Below are 13,232 nucleotides of genomic sequence, written 5' to 3'. Positions count from 1 at the left end.
AACACTCAAGCGATGTTAAGCGAGAAGTTCTTTCCGGGTCATGGCACCAAAACTGTTGAAAATGTCTGAAGTGAAGCCCAGGAATCTCACTCTTCATCAGATTCTTTATTTGGAACATGCTGTTTAAAGCTGCAGTCATCCAGTCTAGCTAAAGAGGCTATACATTGTATTTCTATAGGCATTCAGTGGTCCTTAGTGGTGTTGTCACAGTACTTAGGTGACGATGTTAAATAAAGCATGAGGGGAAGTCAGAATCATTTTATGTACATGCTGTACACACAGCTTTATCTATCTCAACGTTTCTGTTATGGGATCTGTTAAAGTCCCTCAATATTCACTCCTGAGACTAAGTCCCGCTGCATGTTCAAAATTATTATTTTCAGAGGGGTTCAAATCCCAAAGTATATTTATCAGTCGGTCCAACACAATCTTATGGCAATTTTTAACCATTTTACCGAATTGGTGGCTAATTCGTATGTATTCGTATGCTTTAATACGATCTGCATACACCCCAGAGATGGGTATGTTTAGGGAGTAAAATAGTTACGTTTTTTTCGTGAGATGGTGTTGGTTGGCCATATGTAACACTAATGTTATAATTATTTTTGACCTCCCCATGACCTGGGCAGAATAATGAGAAGCTGATAACAAGCGAGTGAGGAAAAAAAACATGGTACACATATTCATTGTGTGTTTTTGTTTGCTTTTGCACGTGTCTCTGTGTGTGCTGTCTCGATCACAGAAAGGGGCCAGTGAAGCCAGAGGTTCTGCCCATTCATTGGTCAGGAAGGAGATCTAATCGAAGACTTCAAAGGAATAACAGCTTGTCTCCAAACAACCCACTTCTGAACCTTGTCAATTCAGGTGATTATTCTCTGCCTCAGTGCTCTGGAGGAAGAAAAGGGCACATATGCACACCCGACAGGCATCCAGCTGAGAGCAAATCTGGAAGGAAGTTTAGGTAGGAGGGAGTGTGAGGAAAGACTATCGGTGAGACCCAAGAGAAAGAATATAGATTATAGTCTACCTTTTAAAGGGAACCAAATTATTATATTATTATTATAGTAATATGGATATTCTATGGATTTTTCTCTAGTAGGGCTTATGTTTTAATTTTGACAGATCAAATACACAATTTAGAAGAGTATATGTAAGGTGAAAAGCATCTTTAATTGTGCTAATTCCTCATGCAAAAAAATGTATAAGGAGATATTCATTTGAGTTCATAAGTTCATTTGATTCCAATTCAATTACATTCAGTCAGAGCAAATGCCTCCTAGAGACATATGGCAGTGAAAGAGAGAGCTGTATTTGTGTGATGAAATGTGTGTTTCTGCAGGTCTGTATGAAGAGGACAACCAGTGGATAACTCAGATCAACAGACTGCAAAAGCTGATCGACCGTCTCGAGAAAAAGGCAACAGGCTACACACATGATCTCTCAGTATAATGCTAAATCTCTATCTGTCATCGCTCCTTCTCCTAATTCTTCTGTTGAGGCTAAATCTCACAAATCCCTCAAATATTTCACTCAAAATGCAAGAGAAAGCATTAATAAACACACACACACACACACACACACACACACACACACACACACACACACACACACACACACACACACACACACAGACAACAACTATTGAGAATAATGGGAATTGCAAAATAATAAATTACAGTAATAATAAAGAAATACCCATGTACTATGGTAATAAAAAGGTTATTTTGTTTTGCATTTAAAACAGCTTTTTTTGATTATGATTATGCCGCATTACTTTGATCAGTGTCAGATTTTTTGCATTACAGTGGCAAGCATTTTAGGGGGAAATTTCCTTGTCATGCAATTTCTTTTTCATTTTAATTTCATCTTAGCATGTTGTCATGAGATTTAAAAACATGTGGAAAAACTAGCTTGTTTCTAAATTAATAGGAACTGCGCTTGGAGCCAGTGGAAGAAGAGGTGTTGGAGAGCACCACCAAATCAGTAAGTAATTTATGATCATTCTGTCTATTACCATATTCCCAGAAAATCATTCACACAGTGACCACAGACACCTGTCGTCGAAACAGTGAGGATCTGAAAACTAGTTCCAAGTTATTGCTTTTCTCTGTCTGTCAATCTTCCTCTCTCATTTGGCTCTGCCATCTTTTTTTGTGCAGTATTTTCAGAGAGCTTTTCTCTCAGCCTCACAAGATGTTGTTGTCAGACATTAAATAGGTGGTTTGTGTGTGATTCTGTTTGTGAAAGAGTGGCACCCAGACCCCTGTGGAGACTAGCTGTAAACACAGTAATGCGTGACTGCTGTGCTGATAGAGGCACAATACAACATTATATTGGACATGCTGAAGCATAAAATTACAAACAAGTGCATTCTTTTTTTTAAATAACACTCCCATCCTATTTCACATGACTCTTAAGAGCAACTCGCAGACATCCTTTTCACAAGCAAATGGGTGATCTTTCTGGGATTTCAAGCAGTCGGTTTATAATGAGCGATATTTCAAGTCTGATTCATTGCATTTGTTATGCAGTCACGTTCTAATACATCCAAATTAGAAATCATTTATCTCTCTAATATCTATGAAACTCTATTTCATGGTTAAAGTTAAATAGCCTCGCATCCATTTGTCATTTGTCAGACTGACATTCACTAGCACAAACTGTATGCATGGAATAACAATTTCAGCATTGCTAATGCATCTGTATCATTTCATCGCTTTGTTCATGCTCATTAATCATTCAAGTCTTCAAGATCATGTTCATATGACTATGTTCAAAGATCTCCTTGATTTGAGGATACTTATAAAGGACACACTTCGTACTTGGCATAACATTCATTTGTTGCAGATAAATATGGGAATAGTTTATTCCCCTATTTCTGTGTATAAAGATAGATTGTGAAAGAAGGGAAATGGCAATAGCAAAAGCACAGAGCCTGTGAAGAGGTCACCGTCTGCTGCAGGGTGCGAACTCTCACTTACTGTTCCCTTCAGCCACCTGTCAACAACCTATTTTAGAAAAAGCAGCTATTATGATGCACGACTTCATGGCTTTATCTGACGCTCAATGAGTCACAGCACCATTGGTGGACATTTTAGTCTTCCTGCTTGTTTGATCCTCCTGGATTCAGCTTTTGGACCCCCTAATTTTGGAATATTGTTGATCTGACATCTCTTGTCTGGGACTCAGAAAGCCATGTAAATCATGATTCTCAAAAAAAAAAAAAACTTTTTTGAACATTGATAACAATAATAATAAATGTTTCTTGAGCATCAAATCTAGCCTGGAAATGCAGACCTAAATCTAAAAGATGAATGGTCTGGCGTCGACTAATGAAAATCGCCAAGCTCGAGGGGCGGCACCAAGCGTGTATTTGAAAATCTCGCTGCAAGCAATTGGATAACACTACGACCAATCACAACAATAAACCCCAGCTACCAGCGGAGCTAACTGGTAGATTATACTCTTACCAGATCCGGTCGGCAAAACAGCAAAAACGTCCTTCTTGCAAAGGAACGATTTGAGCGCCGTCTTCTGTTCCTATTTTAGATAAAAAGCCAAGTCTAACTCGTTCATTGTAGCGGCCAAAGCCGTTTCAAACAACTGGTATTCATCCATAGGCATCTTGCCATGTTTACTAATGACTTCGACGTCACAGCGCTGTCGTCATCTGTTTAGCTCGCCTCTGGCCCGCCTATATCAGATAACCCGATGTGATTGGTGCAGCTCAGATCGAGGGGCATATTAATGAGCATCATTACTCGACCCCAGAGTAACTCACTGAGCAAATTCAACTTCTGCTCTCGCGAGAACTCTGGATTACCAGGGTACATCAAATCAGCAATATTGGAATGATTTCTGAAGGATCATGTGACACTGAAGGCTGGAGTAATGATGCTGAAAATCCAGCTTTGCCATCACAGTAATTCAATTTCAAACATTTTAAAATATATTAAAACAGAAAACAGTTATTTTAAATTGCAATAAAATTTCACAGTTTTTATTGTGCTTTTAATCCAATAAATGCAGCCTTGGTGAGCATAAGAGACTTATTTTTTTTAAAAACAATAAAAATTTTACCATCCTTACTGATATTTTTAATAATAATTTTATAATATTTCTCCTGCAGTGCTTCTCAACCCTATCACTTTGTCTTTTTGGACACATTTTTTGCTTACTACTTTCCCCATATAATTATTATTATATGTTTGAAAGGGAATATTTCATAAATAATCAGTCAGAATAACATCAGGGTTTCATGTACTGCAAGAGAGAACTGATCCAGGAGCAGTTTCGCACACTTTTATAAATAACCCATGGTCTGAATCCTATATGAGGCGTCTTCTCTGACTGCTGTTCTCTGATGGGCTGCTCTCTTCTGTGACCTTCCTCCCAGCACATCCTGATCGTGCAGAGGCAGCTGTCCGTGCTGGAGGAGGACGTGGAGGAGTTTCGGCTGGCTCTCAGGCAGTACACTGAAAGTGCCAGCGCCCAGACCGGCTGCCTCCAGTGAGTACACACTGCCACTGCATCTGGGTTAATGTCTGTTGCATTTATACAGCTTTCTTTGTGAGTCAGACTAGGGAAGTTCTCCACATTAGGCAAATCAAGTAATTGGTATTTATATCCATGTGTTTAAATTCGATGAATCAGATATTTCAGTTTCTGGGTTTGTGGAGAACTGTGGATCTAGATGTTTTCTCCATGAATTCAATCATGACAACTCTCAGAATAGACTTAAACAACATTTTATTGATAAGAATAAAATGTACACAGACTTTGTTTTGGTGGACTAGATCTTCTACGCTGCTGCTGCTGTTTCCGTAACATGCATATATATAGGGAATAGGATAATTGCTGCTGCTAGGACAGTAGGGAGAATCAGATCTAGGCAGGTGGTGCTGGGGAAGGAGGGGGGCTAGGAAATTCCTATGGCACCTATAGTTAAATTTAGAAATAAATAGGTTACATTGATTGAGCAAAAAGATTGAATAGTCATGCCGCTGGATTTAGGAGAACCAATTTGCTGTGTGGAAGAGTTTCATGACTGAACTATGTATTTATTTCCATTAAAATCCAATTGAAATATTTAAGCTACAACATCCAGTTTCTCACGTGTCAGCCTGTGTAACATCAGCAAGCTTACGGTCCGTGAATGAATTGCAGCTTGCTGCGAGCATGTGGCCGTGTGTTTATAAGCCCTCAGTCCAGGTTTGACTTTTAACTAAATGTCAGTGATCACGTCAGGTAGCGGTAGATTTCTCTGGAACATTCTCCCCCTAAAAAAGTGAACCCATTGTCTGGTTTAATCATGAGTTTTTTCCTAATTGGCTAATTAGTGGGAATGGCTTGGATGAAGAGTTCTACTTTAGCTTATTAGATAATTGACTTGCTTCAAGCTCGTCAGTTCAAATGACTCACTGACAAGCTTTCACGCCAAGAACATTGAATGAAGGATTTGATGACTTACCAATATTCTCATTATTTTTAATGAAGGGAACGGTTCATCCAAAAATGATAATTCTGTCATCATTTAATCACTCTCATTTTTTTCTAAACCCGTATTAACTTTTTCCTTCTGTGGAACACAAAATGAGATGTTTTGTAGAATGTTCAAGCTGCTATTTTCCATTCAGTGAAAGGGAATGTGGGCTAGGTTCAAAAAACATCATGAAAACGTGCCCTTCAAATATGAATAGTGTATTTTTAAAAAACTGCACTTGGAAATGTTTTTTGAAATAAAATGCCATTTAAGTGTAATTAAAGAGTGTTAACACTATTAACACACTTAAAGTGCACTTTGAAATAATGTAACATTTTTACCAAAAACTTTTAAATCATTATGTTTGAATAATCTTTGTCTTGCTTTAAAGAAGTACACTTATTTTGATGTGTTGACTAACATACTAAAGCACATGTAAAGTACTTGATTGTAATTTTTATTGCAGTATGTTGTTCAATATTACATTTAAAGTTAATATATTTTAAATGTTCTAAATTGCAACTTTATGATCACAAATATGTAATGACAAACATATATAAACACACAACATATCAAGAGAATTTTCATATTAAAAGTACATAAATGCTTGTCAGTAGCCTGGGAAAACCCAGACAACTTCCAGCAAATTTAGATTTGCTCTGCAAGTAGTCTGGCAAAGAGCTCATTCAACCCCATTTCTAATCCGTCGAAATCGCGGCACCAATCAGAAACGCTGAGGCCGGCTTTACACAATGACGATCGCTCTGATTGGTTTTAGGTCTATCCAATTGCGCCCAGAGGCATTTGAGCGACGTCCGTTGGTGACGCCCCTTTGGAAATGAGTTATTAATGAAGCTTTGCCAGACCATAACTCAGTTACTACTGAGAATGGTCTGGTTTTAACCAGGCTAGCTTGTCAGTACATTCGGCAGTACACTTTAACCATATTTCAAAACCAGTAGAAGTTTATGACATGACCAGTGATAGTAATCCTACACTGGCTCTGCTCTCTTGGCAGCGTTGCAGTTCAACGGCTTGCCAATGAATCCCGCTTCATACTGTACGAGTTCTGGGAGCAAAGCAATGTGTGGAAGAAGTAAGTCACCACTTTTCAAAATACAATCCTAAAAAGTCCTTAATGTAATCAATAGTAAAAAATATTCAACTTGTAATATAATTGCCTGAAAAGTGTTTTTGTTTTCTATTTATAGTCATCTGCAAACCAATTACAGTAAAACCTTTCAGAGAGGCAATGTGGATTTCTTAGAGACGCCAGAAATGATGACGACTATGCTGGTTCCAGGTGAATTACATACAAATTATCTCTTAATATAATATAATATAATATAATATAATATAATATAATATAATATAATATAATAAAGGTTTTTTTTCTACAGCGTCATGGTGGGTCCTCAACAACAACTAAGATTAGTTTGACTTGCCAAGACTGTCATGAGGAAGTGAGCACTTGCATTCATATTTGCTGTATAGTCATAGTGACTAGCACTTGCTTTCCATGTTGTTACATTATTAGCTCTATATGAGTAGTGTACTGTAAACTGTAGATATCAAATAAAGCAATGAGATCTTTGTATTTATGATAGCACTCCAATCCCATCAGAGTTGCATAAGCTGTGTGTTCATCTGTGGCGTGACAGTACAGTGACGTGTGCTGTCAGTCTGTCCGTCTCCTCGCGTAGTGATCTCACTGTTCACGAACACATCAGAGTCTCTGACACGGACGCTTCTTATGTAGTTTGTCAGCTTTGAATAAAAATATGAAATCAATGTGATCAACCACAATTTTCGTCTTAAGTTTTGCCAAGTGAAGGTAGTATCAAGTGGTTAATAAAGTTTCTAAGCTGATGCACTGGTTTGTATTTTATTTAATCGTTCTTGGGATTTTTCTACATGTAACCATAACGAGCTTCGAGATGGCGACAGCGTATGAAAGCTCTTTTTGGTCCTCTGAGAGAGAGCACTGATTGTGCTAGACTATTTCCCAGAGCCAGATGACTCATTGAGTCCTTTTATGATTCATTGCATCCATCTCTCAAGAATCAACACTGCCATCCAGTGGATGGAAAGGATCAGGATTTCATGATCTTGGGCTCCAAAATTGGTCATTTTGTGTTGACAAGCAAAAAAAAGCAAAAAAAAAAACAATGTGGTCCAATAGTCTGAGACCCCTATTCAAAACTCTTAAATATTCTATATAATATATAGATATAATCTATATATTATATTCATCTAATTTAATATAATTTTATATTAGAAATTAATTAAATTATATTAAAATATATAATATAGTCAGCATAAGGATAAGGCAAAAAGCTGAGCTGAAAATCTGACATTTTGTTTAAAGGAGTTAATTTTTTTTCTTTTTTTAAGCATTTGGCAGACGCTTTTATTCAAAGTGACTTACATTGCATTTCAAGGTACACATTTACAGTGAGGAAAATAAGTATTTGAACACCCTGCTATTTTGCAAGTTCTCCCACTTGGAAATCATGGAGGGGTCTGAAATTGTCATCGTAGGTGCATGTCCACTGTGAGAGACATAATCTAAAAAAAAAAAAATCCAGAAAACACAATATATGAGACCTGTCTCAAAGACCTGTTAGTCTGCCTTTAAAATGTCCACCTCCACTCCATTTATTATCCAAAATTAGATGCACCTGTTTGAGGTCGTTAGCTGCATAAAGACACCTGTCCACCCCATACGATCAGTAAGAATCCAACTACTAACATGGCCAAGACCAAAGAGCTGTCCAAAGACACTAGAGACAAAATTGTACACCTCCACAAGGCTGGAAAGGGCTACGGGGAAATTGCCAAGCAGCTTGGTGAAAAAAGGTCCACTGTTGGAGCAATCATTAGAAAATGGAAGAAGCTAAACATGACTGTCAATCTCCCTCGGACTGGGGCTCCATGCAAGATCTCACCTCGTGGGGTCTCAATGATCCTAAGAAAGGTGAGAAATCAGCCCAGAACTACACGGGAGGAGCTGGTCAATGACCTGAAAAGAGCTGGGACCACCGTTTCCAAGGTTACTGTTGGTAATACACTAAGAAGTCATGGTTTGAAATCGTGCATGGCACGGAAGGTTCCCCTGCTTAAACCAGCACATGTCAAGGCCCGTCTTAAGTTTGCCAATGACCATTTGGATGATCCAGAGGAGTCATGGGAGAAAGTCATGTGGTCAGATGAGACCAAAATAGAACTTTTTGGTCATAATTCCACTAAACGTGTTTGGAGGAAGAAGAATGATGAGTACCATCCCAAGAACACCATCCCTACTGTGAAGCATGGGGGTGGTAGCATCATGCTTTGGGGGTTTTTTTCTGCACATGGGACAGGGCGACTGCACTGTATTAAGGAGAGGATGACCGGGGCCATGTATTGCGAAATTTTGGGGAACAACCTCCTTCCCTCAGTTAGAGCATTGAAGATGGGTCGAGGCTGGGTCTTCAACATGACAATGACCCGAAGCACACAGCCAGGATAACCAAGGAGTGGCTCTGTAAGAAGCATATCAAGGTTCTGGCGTGGCTTAGCCAGTCTCCAGACCTAAACCCAATAGAGAATCTTTGGAGGGAGCTCAAACTCCGTTTCTCAGCGACAGCCCAGAAACCTGACTGATCTAGAGAAGATCTGTGTGGAGGAGTGGGCCAAAATCCCTCCTGCAGTGTGTGCAAACCTGGTGAAAAACTACAGGAAACGTTTGACCTCTGTAATTGCAAACAAAGGCTACTATACCAAATATTAACATTGATTTTCTCAGGTGTTCAAATACTTATTTGCAGCTGTATCATACAAATAAATAGTTAAAAAAATCATACATTGTGATTTCTGGATTTTTTTTTTTTAGATTATGTCTCTCACAGTGGACATGCACCTACGATGACAATTTCAGACCCCTCCATGATTTCTAAGTGGGAGAACTTGCAAAATAGCAGGGTGTTCAAATACTTATTTTCCTCACTGTACATTCTTATCAGTTCTTGATGTTCATATGGTCAAATGTGCTTATTTTAGTGGTCTAGAAATTGTGAATTCCTAAATTTGACCTTTAAATTTGACTACTAATAGTTTTGTTGTTGTTATTATTTTCAAAATTATCGCACTTTATTTTCAGATTTAAATAAAATTTTGCATACCAGATTTTTTCACCCTAAATCAAGGTTATTATTGTTAACTAAAACTAAAACTATAACCATAAAAATCATTACTTGAAATAAACATCAACTAAAATAAAATATAAAAATTGCCAAAGCAACATTACTAATTTTCATTTAGTTTAAGTACTAAAATTAACTAAATACTAAAGCGTAATTAAAAAATATATATAATGCGTGCACTGAACATTTCAAAAACCTTTAGGCTTTTATGTTCAAACCAGAGTCAGACAATGATGGAGAGACTCAAGAAGAAGTGACAACATGTAGAAGCAACAGGACATTTCTGAATTAGTTGATGAATTTATGTATCTTATGTCATTATCTTCTAGTCATTGATTAGCATATTCTGTCTTGATAATCTATAAATCGTGTTCAGGGGTCGGGTTTATGTAAATTTTAGGGTTGGTGATGCCACTAACCCGGGAGGAATGTTGTGTAGTCCCTACCAGCCATTTGTTGTAGTCCTTTAAAAACGATTTCTTTACAAGCGCATATCTCCCTTTGCTTTAAACTTTGAGCGTTGTAACTTTGCAGATGTTGTTTATGATCAAACAGCAACATTACACACTAACTAAAGTTAGAAAAGTAAAATCATAATCAACCACCCCTTTAACAAAAACTATAATAGCATATTATACTAAATAACACTGCCCTAAACCTAAAAGAAAAATTATATTATCATTGTAACTAAATGTTACAATTATAGAATGAAAAGCAGGCATTATTTGCAATCCAGTTAATCACATTCCCGCTTTCTCTCTAATAATTATAACTTTAGTGTAGAAAAAAATACCATTTAAATGGTTAAGTATTCATACATTGTCAAAGTATTGAATTCAATTTATTTTAATTTTCATTAAAAATGGTGATGGTACTTCAGCCTCAGTACTGTTGAAGGGAATTGTCCTGAAAAGAATGACAATGCCAAAATCAGCTTAAAACAAGTTTCTTGTTCTTGTAAATGTATTATTTTGGGCTGAAGTATGATTGACCAGAAAGGAAGAAGTCCAATGTTTGAAGTGACTTGCGTCTGTTTTGTGCATTTTGTGTTTTGACCATGTTCACTCTATATAACGACAGCCTGACCTTTGAGAGACAGTGTACTGTTGGGCTTACACTGAGTTATGTCATGTGTTACATAGACACACAGTACACACCTGGATCTTTAATTAACAAGCCTGTGTGACGGGGGAGACAAGAATTCTCTCATCAAAAATATGAATGATGCCACTCGTTACAAAGAGTTTATTTGTCCAAATGACACATTGTGCTGAATGAAAGGAATCGACAGTACAGAAGGCCATTCTTGCCACATAAGGAAAAATCATGCTTTTGGATATCATAATCATGACATAAAAAGTTGAAATTATGACATAAACGTCGAAATTATGATATACTAAGTCGAAAATGAAAATTCATAATTATGACAAGTCAATGACATAATTATGGCATAAAAAGTAAAAATTATACAATCTTAAATCGAAATGATCACATACTAATTTGATATTATGACATAAAAAGTCATAATCAATTATGATATAGATAGTCACAATTTTGACTTTTTAATGTCATAATTATGATGAAAAGTCATAAATATGGCATAAAAGGTACACATTATGATACCCTAAATCAAAATGATAACTTGCTAAATTAAAATTATGACATTAAAATGGATGTAATGTCCAAATTATGAACTAATAGGCTAATTATGATGATTATGATCTAGAATGTCAACCTCAAATTTCAACTTTCTTTTATCTCATGACTTGGTATGTCATAAATTTGACTTTTTATCACATAATTATTGATTAGTATTTCATAATCTTGACTTTTTATCTCATAATAATGGCTTAGTTTTAGTCTTTGTTTATCTTTTAATCTTATTATGACTTAGTATACGTCACTTTCAACTTTTTATCTCATAATTATGGCTTAGCGTGTCATTAATTTAACCTTTTTATCTCATAATTATGACTTAGTATGTCAATTACACATTTATCTCATGACTTTGTCATCATTTTGACTTTTTATTTCATAACTATGACTAAGTGTCATATTAACAACTTTTAATGTCATAATTAGGATTTACCAAAGCACCATTTTTTCTTGGCAGAAATGGGCTTCCATAGAAATCAGAAAGCTATTGTGAAATGAAAAATATCACATTTGAGATTATACACCAAAACTAAAACTACAATTCAAATCAAGCTAGCACAAAGCATCACACTGTCAAAGTGCAAGGAATATTTTTCTGTTTTATTGAGAAATTATTGTTTTAAAAAGACCCAAGCCATATTCCAACTTGAACTACAGACTTTGTGTGCTCAGTTTCCTATGTACAAGGACTTCACTGGCTTGTCACATTCAGAACAAGTTTAGATAGTATAGTTATCTCCATTTGTCTTGACAAAATACAGAAGTACTGTAAATGTAAGCTACAGCAATACTAGCAAGGTTGTACTGAGTTGTGGAGTTAGGCGGGTAGCAGTTTACATTCTACACACAGGAAAGAGCACTAGACGCATGGCGTAACACTTCCACTGTGCCCTGTCAGTAACAGACTAATAAAACACTGCTTCTGAGTACAAAAGAATCAAATTAAAATCATGCACGTCCTTTCCCATTCACCAAGTGTCATTATTTCCGATCAGTCAGTGAAATGAAAGGAATATTCTGGGTTCAAGGTAAGATCAATCCACAGCATTTGTGGTGGAATGTTGATTACCACAAAGATATTTCGATTTTTGACTCTTCCCTCGTTTTCTTTTAAAAAAGGTTACAGTGAGGCACTTACAATGGGAATGGAGTATTTTCTTTAAAAGTAGAAATGTGACGCGTATCATTTTGCATTAATTCTTGTGTATTATTTGAGCTCTACAGCTTTTTAAATAATTTCTAATGTCGTTTCAGGGTTTTAGAGTTTTAGGTGTTACATTGTCTTGGCAATGAAGTAGTGAAATTTAAAATAGGAAGAGTAGTATAGTACCGTTTAAAAGTTTGGGTTCAAATATGTTTATTCAGCAAGGATGCATTGAATTGATCAATAGTGACAGTAAAGTCTTTTACATTATTACAACTTTTTTCAGCATTGATAATAATAAGAAATGTTTACTGAGCAGCAAATTAGCACAGTAGAATGATTTCTGAAGGATCATGTGACACTGAGAACACGTAAAATTCAGCTTTGCCATCACAGGAAAAAAATATTAAATATTAAATTAGATTTTTTTTTATATATATATATATTTCACAATATAAATTTTTTATGTCTTTTTGATCAAATAAATGCAGCCTTGGTGAGCATAAGAGACTCTCACCAACCTCAAACATTTGATTGGTAGAGTAAGTGATTTTTTTTCACACTTAAAATCTCATATTGTTTACAAGACTTTGAAAGACTTTTGAATATTTTGAGATTGGCCTTCCACTGTAAGTGCCTCATTGTAACCTAGATATTTTTACTAAAGTCAAAATTATTTTTGTGCTAATCAGCCAATATTATGCCACAAGTGTTGTCGAATGAGCTTGTATTAAACAAGGAACACTTGTTTTTGAGTTCCAGTGAC

General features: G+C 36.2%; 1 protein-coding gene across 2 annotated transcripts in view; it reads left to right on the top strand.

Moving 5' to 3' along the window:
- necab1 (N-terminal EF-hand calcium binding protein 1) overlaps positions 1 to 7,627 on the top strand; it is a 35,000-nt gene extending 27,373 nt beyond the window's left edge. The window contains exons 7-13 of one of the 2 annotated variants that reach the window (XM_081376392.1): positions 743 to 864; positions 1,340 to 1,416; positions 1,930 to 1,983; positions 4,397 to 4,509; positions 6,501 to 6,578; positions 6,694 to 6,785; positions 6,883 to 7,627. In XM_081376392.1, the coding sequence (XP_081232518.1) occupies positions 743 to 864; positions 1,340 to 1,416; positions 1,930 to 1,983; positions 4,397 to 4,509; positions 6,501 to 6,578; positions 6,694 to 6,785; positions 6,883 to 6,911 (565 nt within the window). In that variant the 3' untranslated portion in view covers positions 6,912 to 7,627. Of the gene's footprint in view, positions 1 to 742; positions 865 to 1,339; positions 1,417 to 1,929; positions 1,984 to 4,396; positions 4,510 to 6,500; positions 6,579 to 6,693; positions 6,786 to 6,867 lie in introns of both variants that reach the window. The other variant, XM_081376391.1, reaches the window with a different exon arrangement.
- The last annotated feature ends 5,605 nt before the right edge of the window (positions 7,628 to 13,232 follow it).

The sequence above is a fragment of the Scardinius erythrophthalmus genome (assembly GCF_964197995.2).
Source record: "Scardinius erythrophthalmus genome assembly, chromosome: 10".
NCBI classification, from domain to species: Eukaryota; Metazoa; Chordata; class Actinopteri; order Cypriniformes; family Leuciscidae; genus Scardinius; species Scardinius erythrophthalmus.
This window is presented reverse-complemented; position numbering and strand designations above follow the sequence as displayed.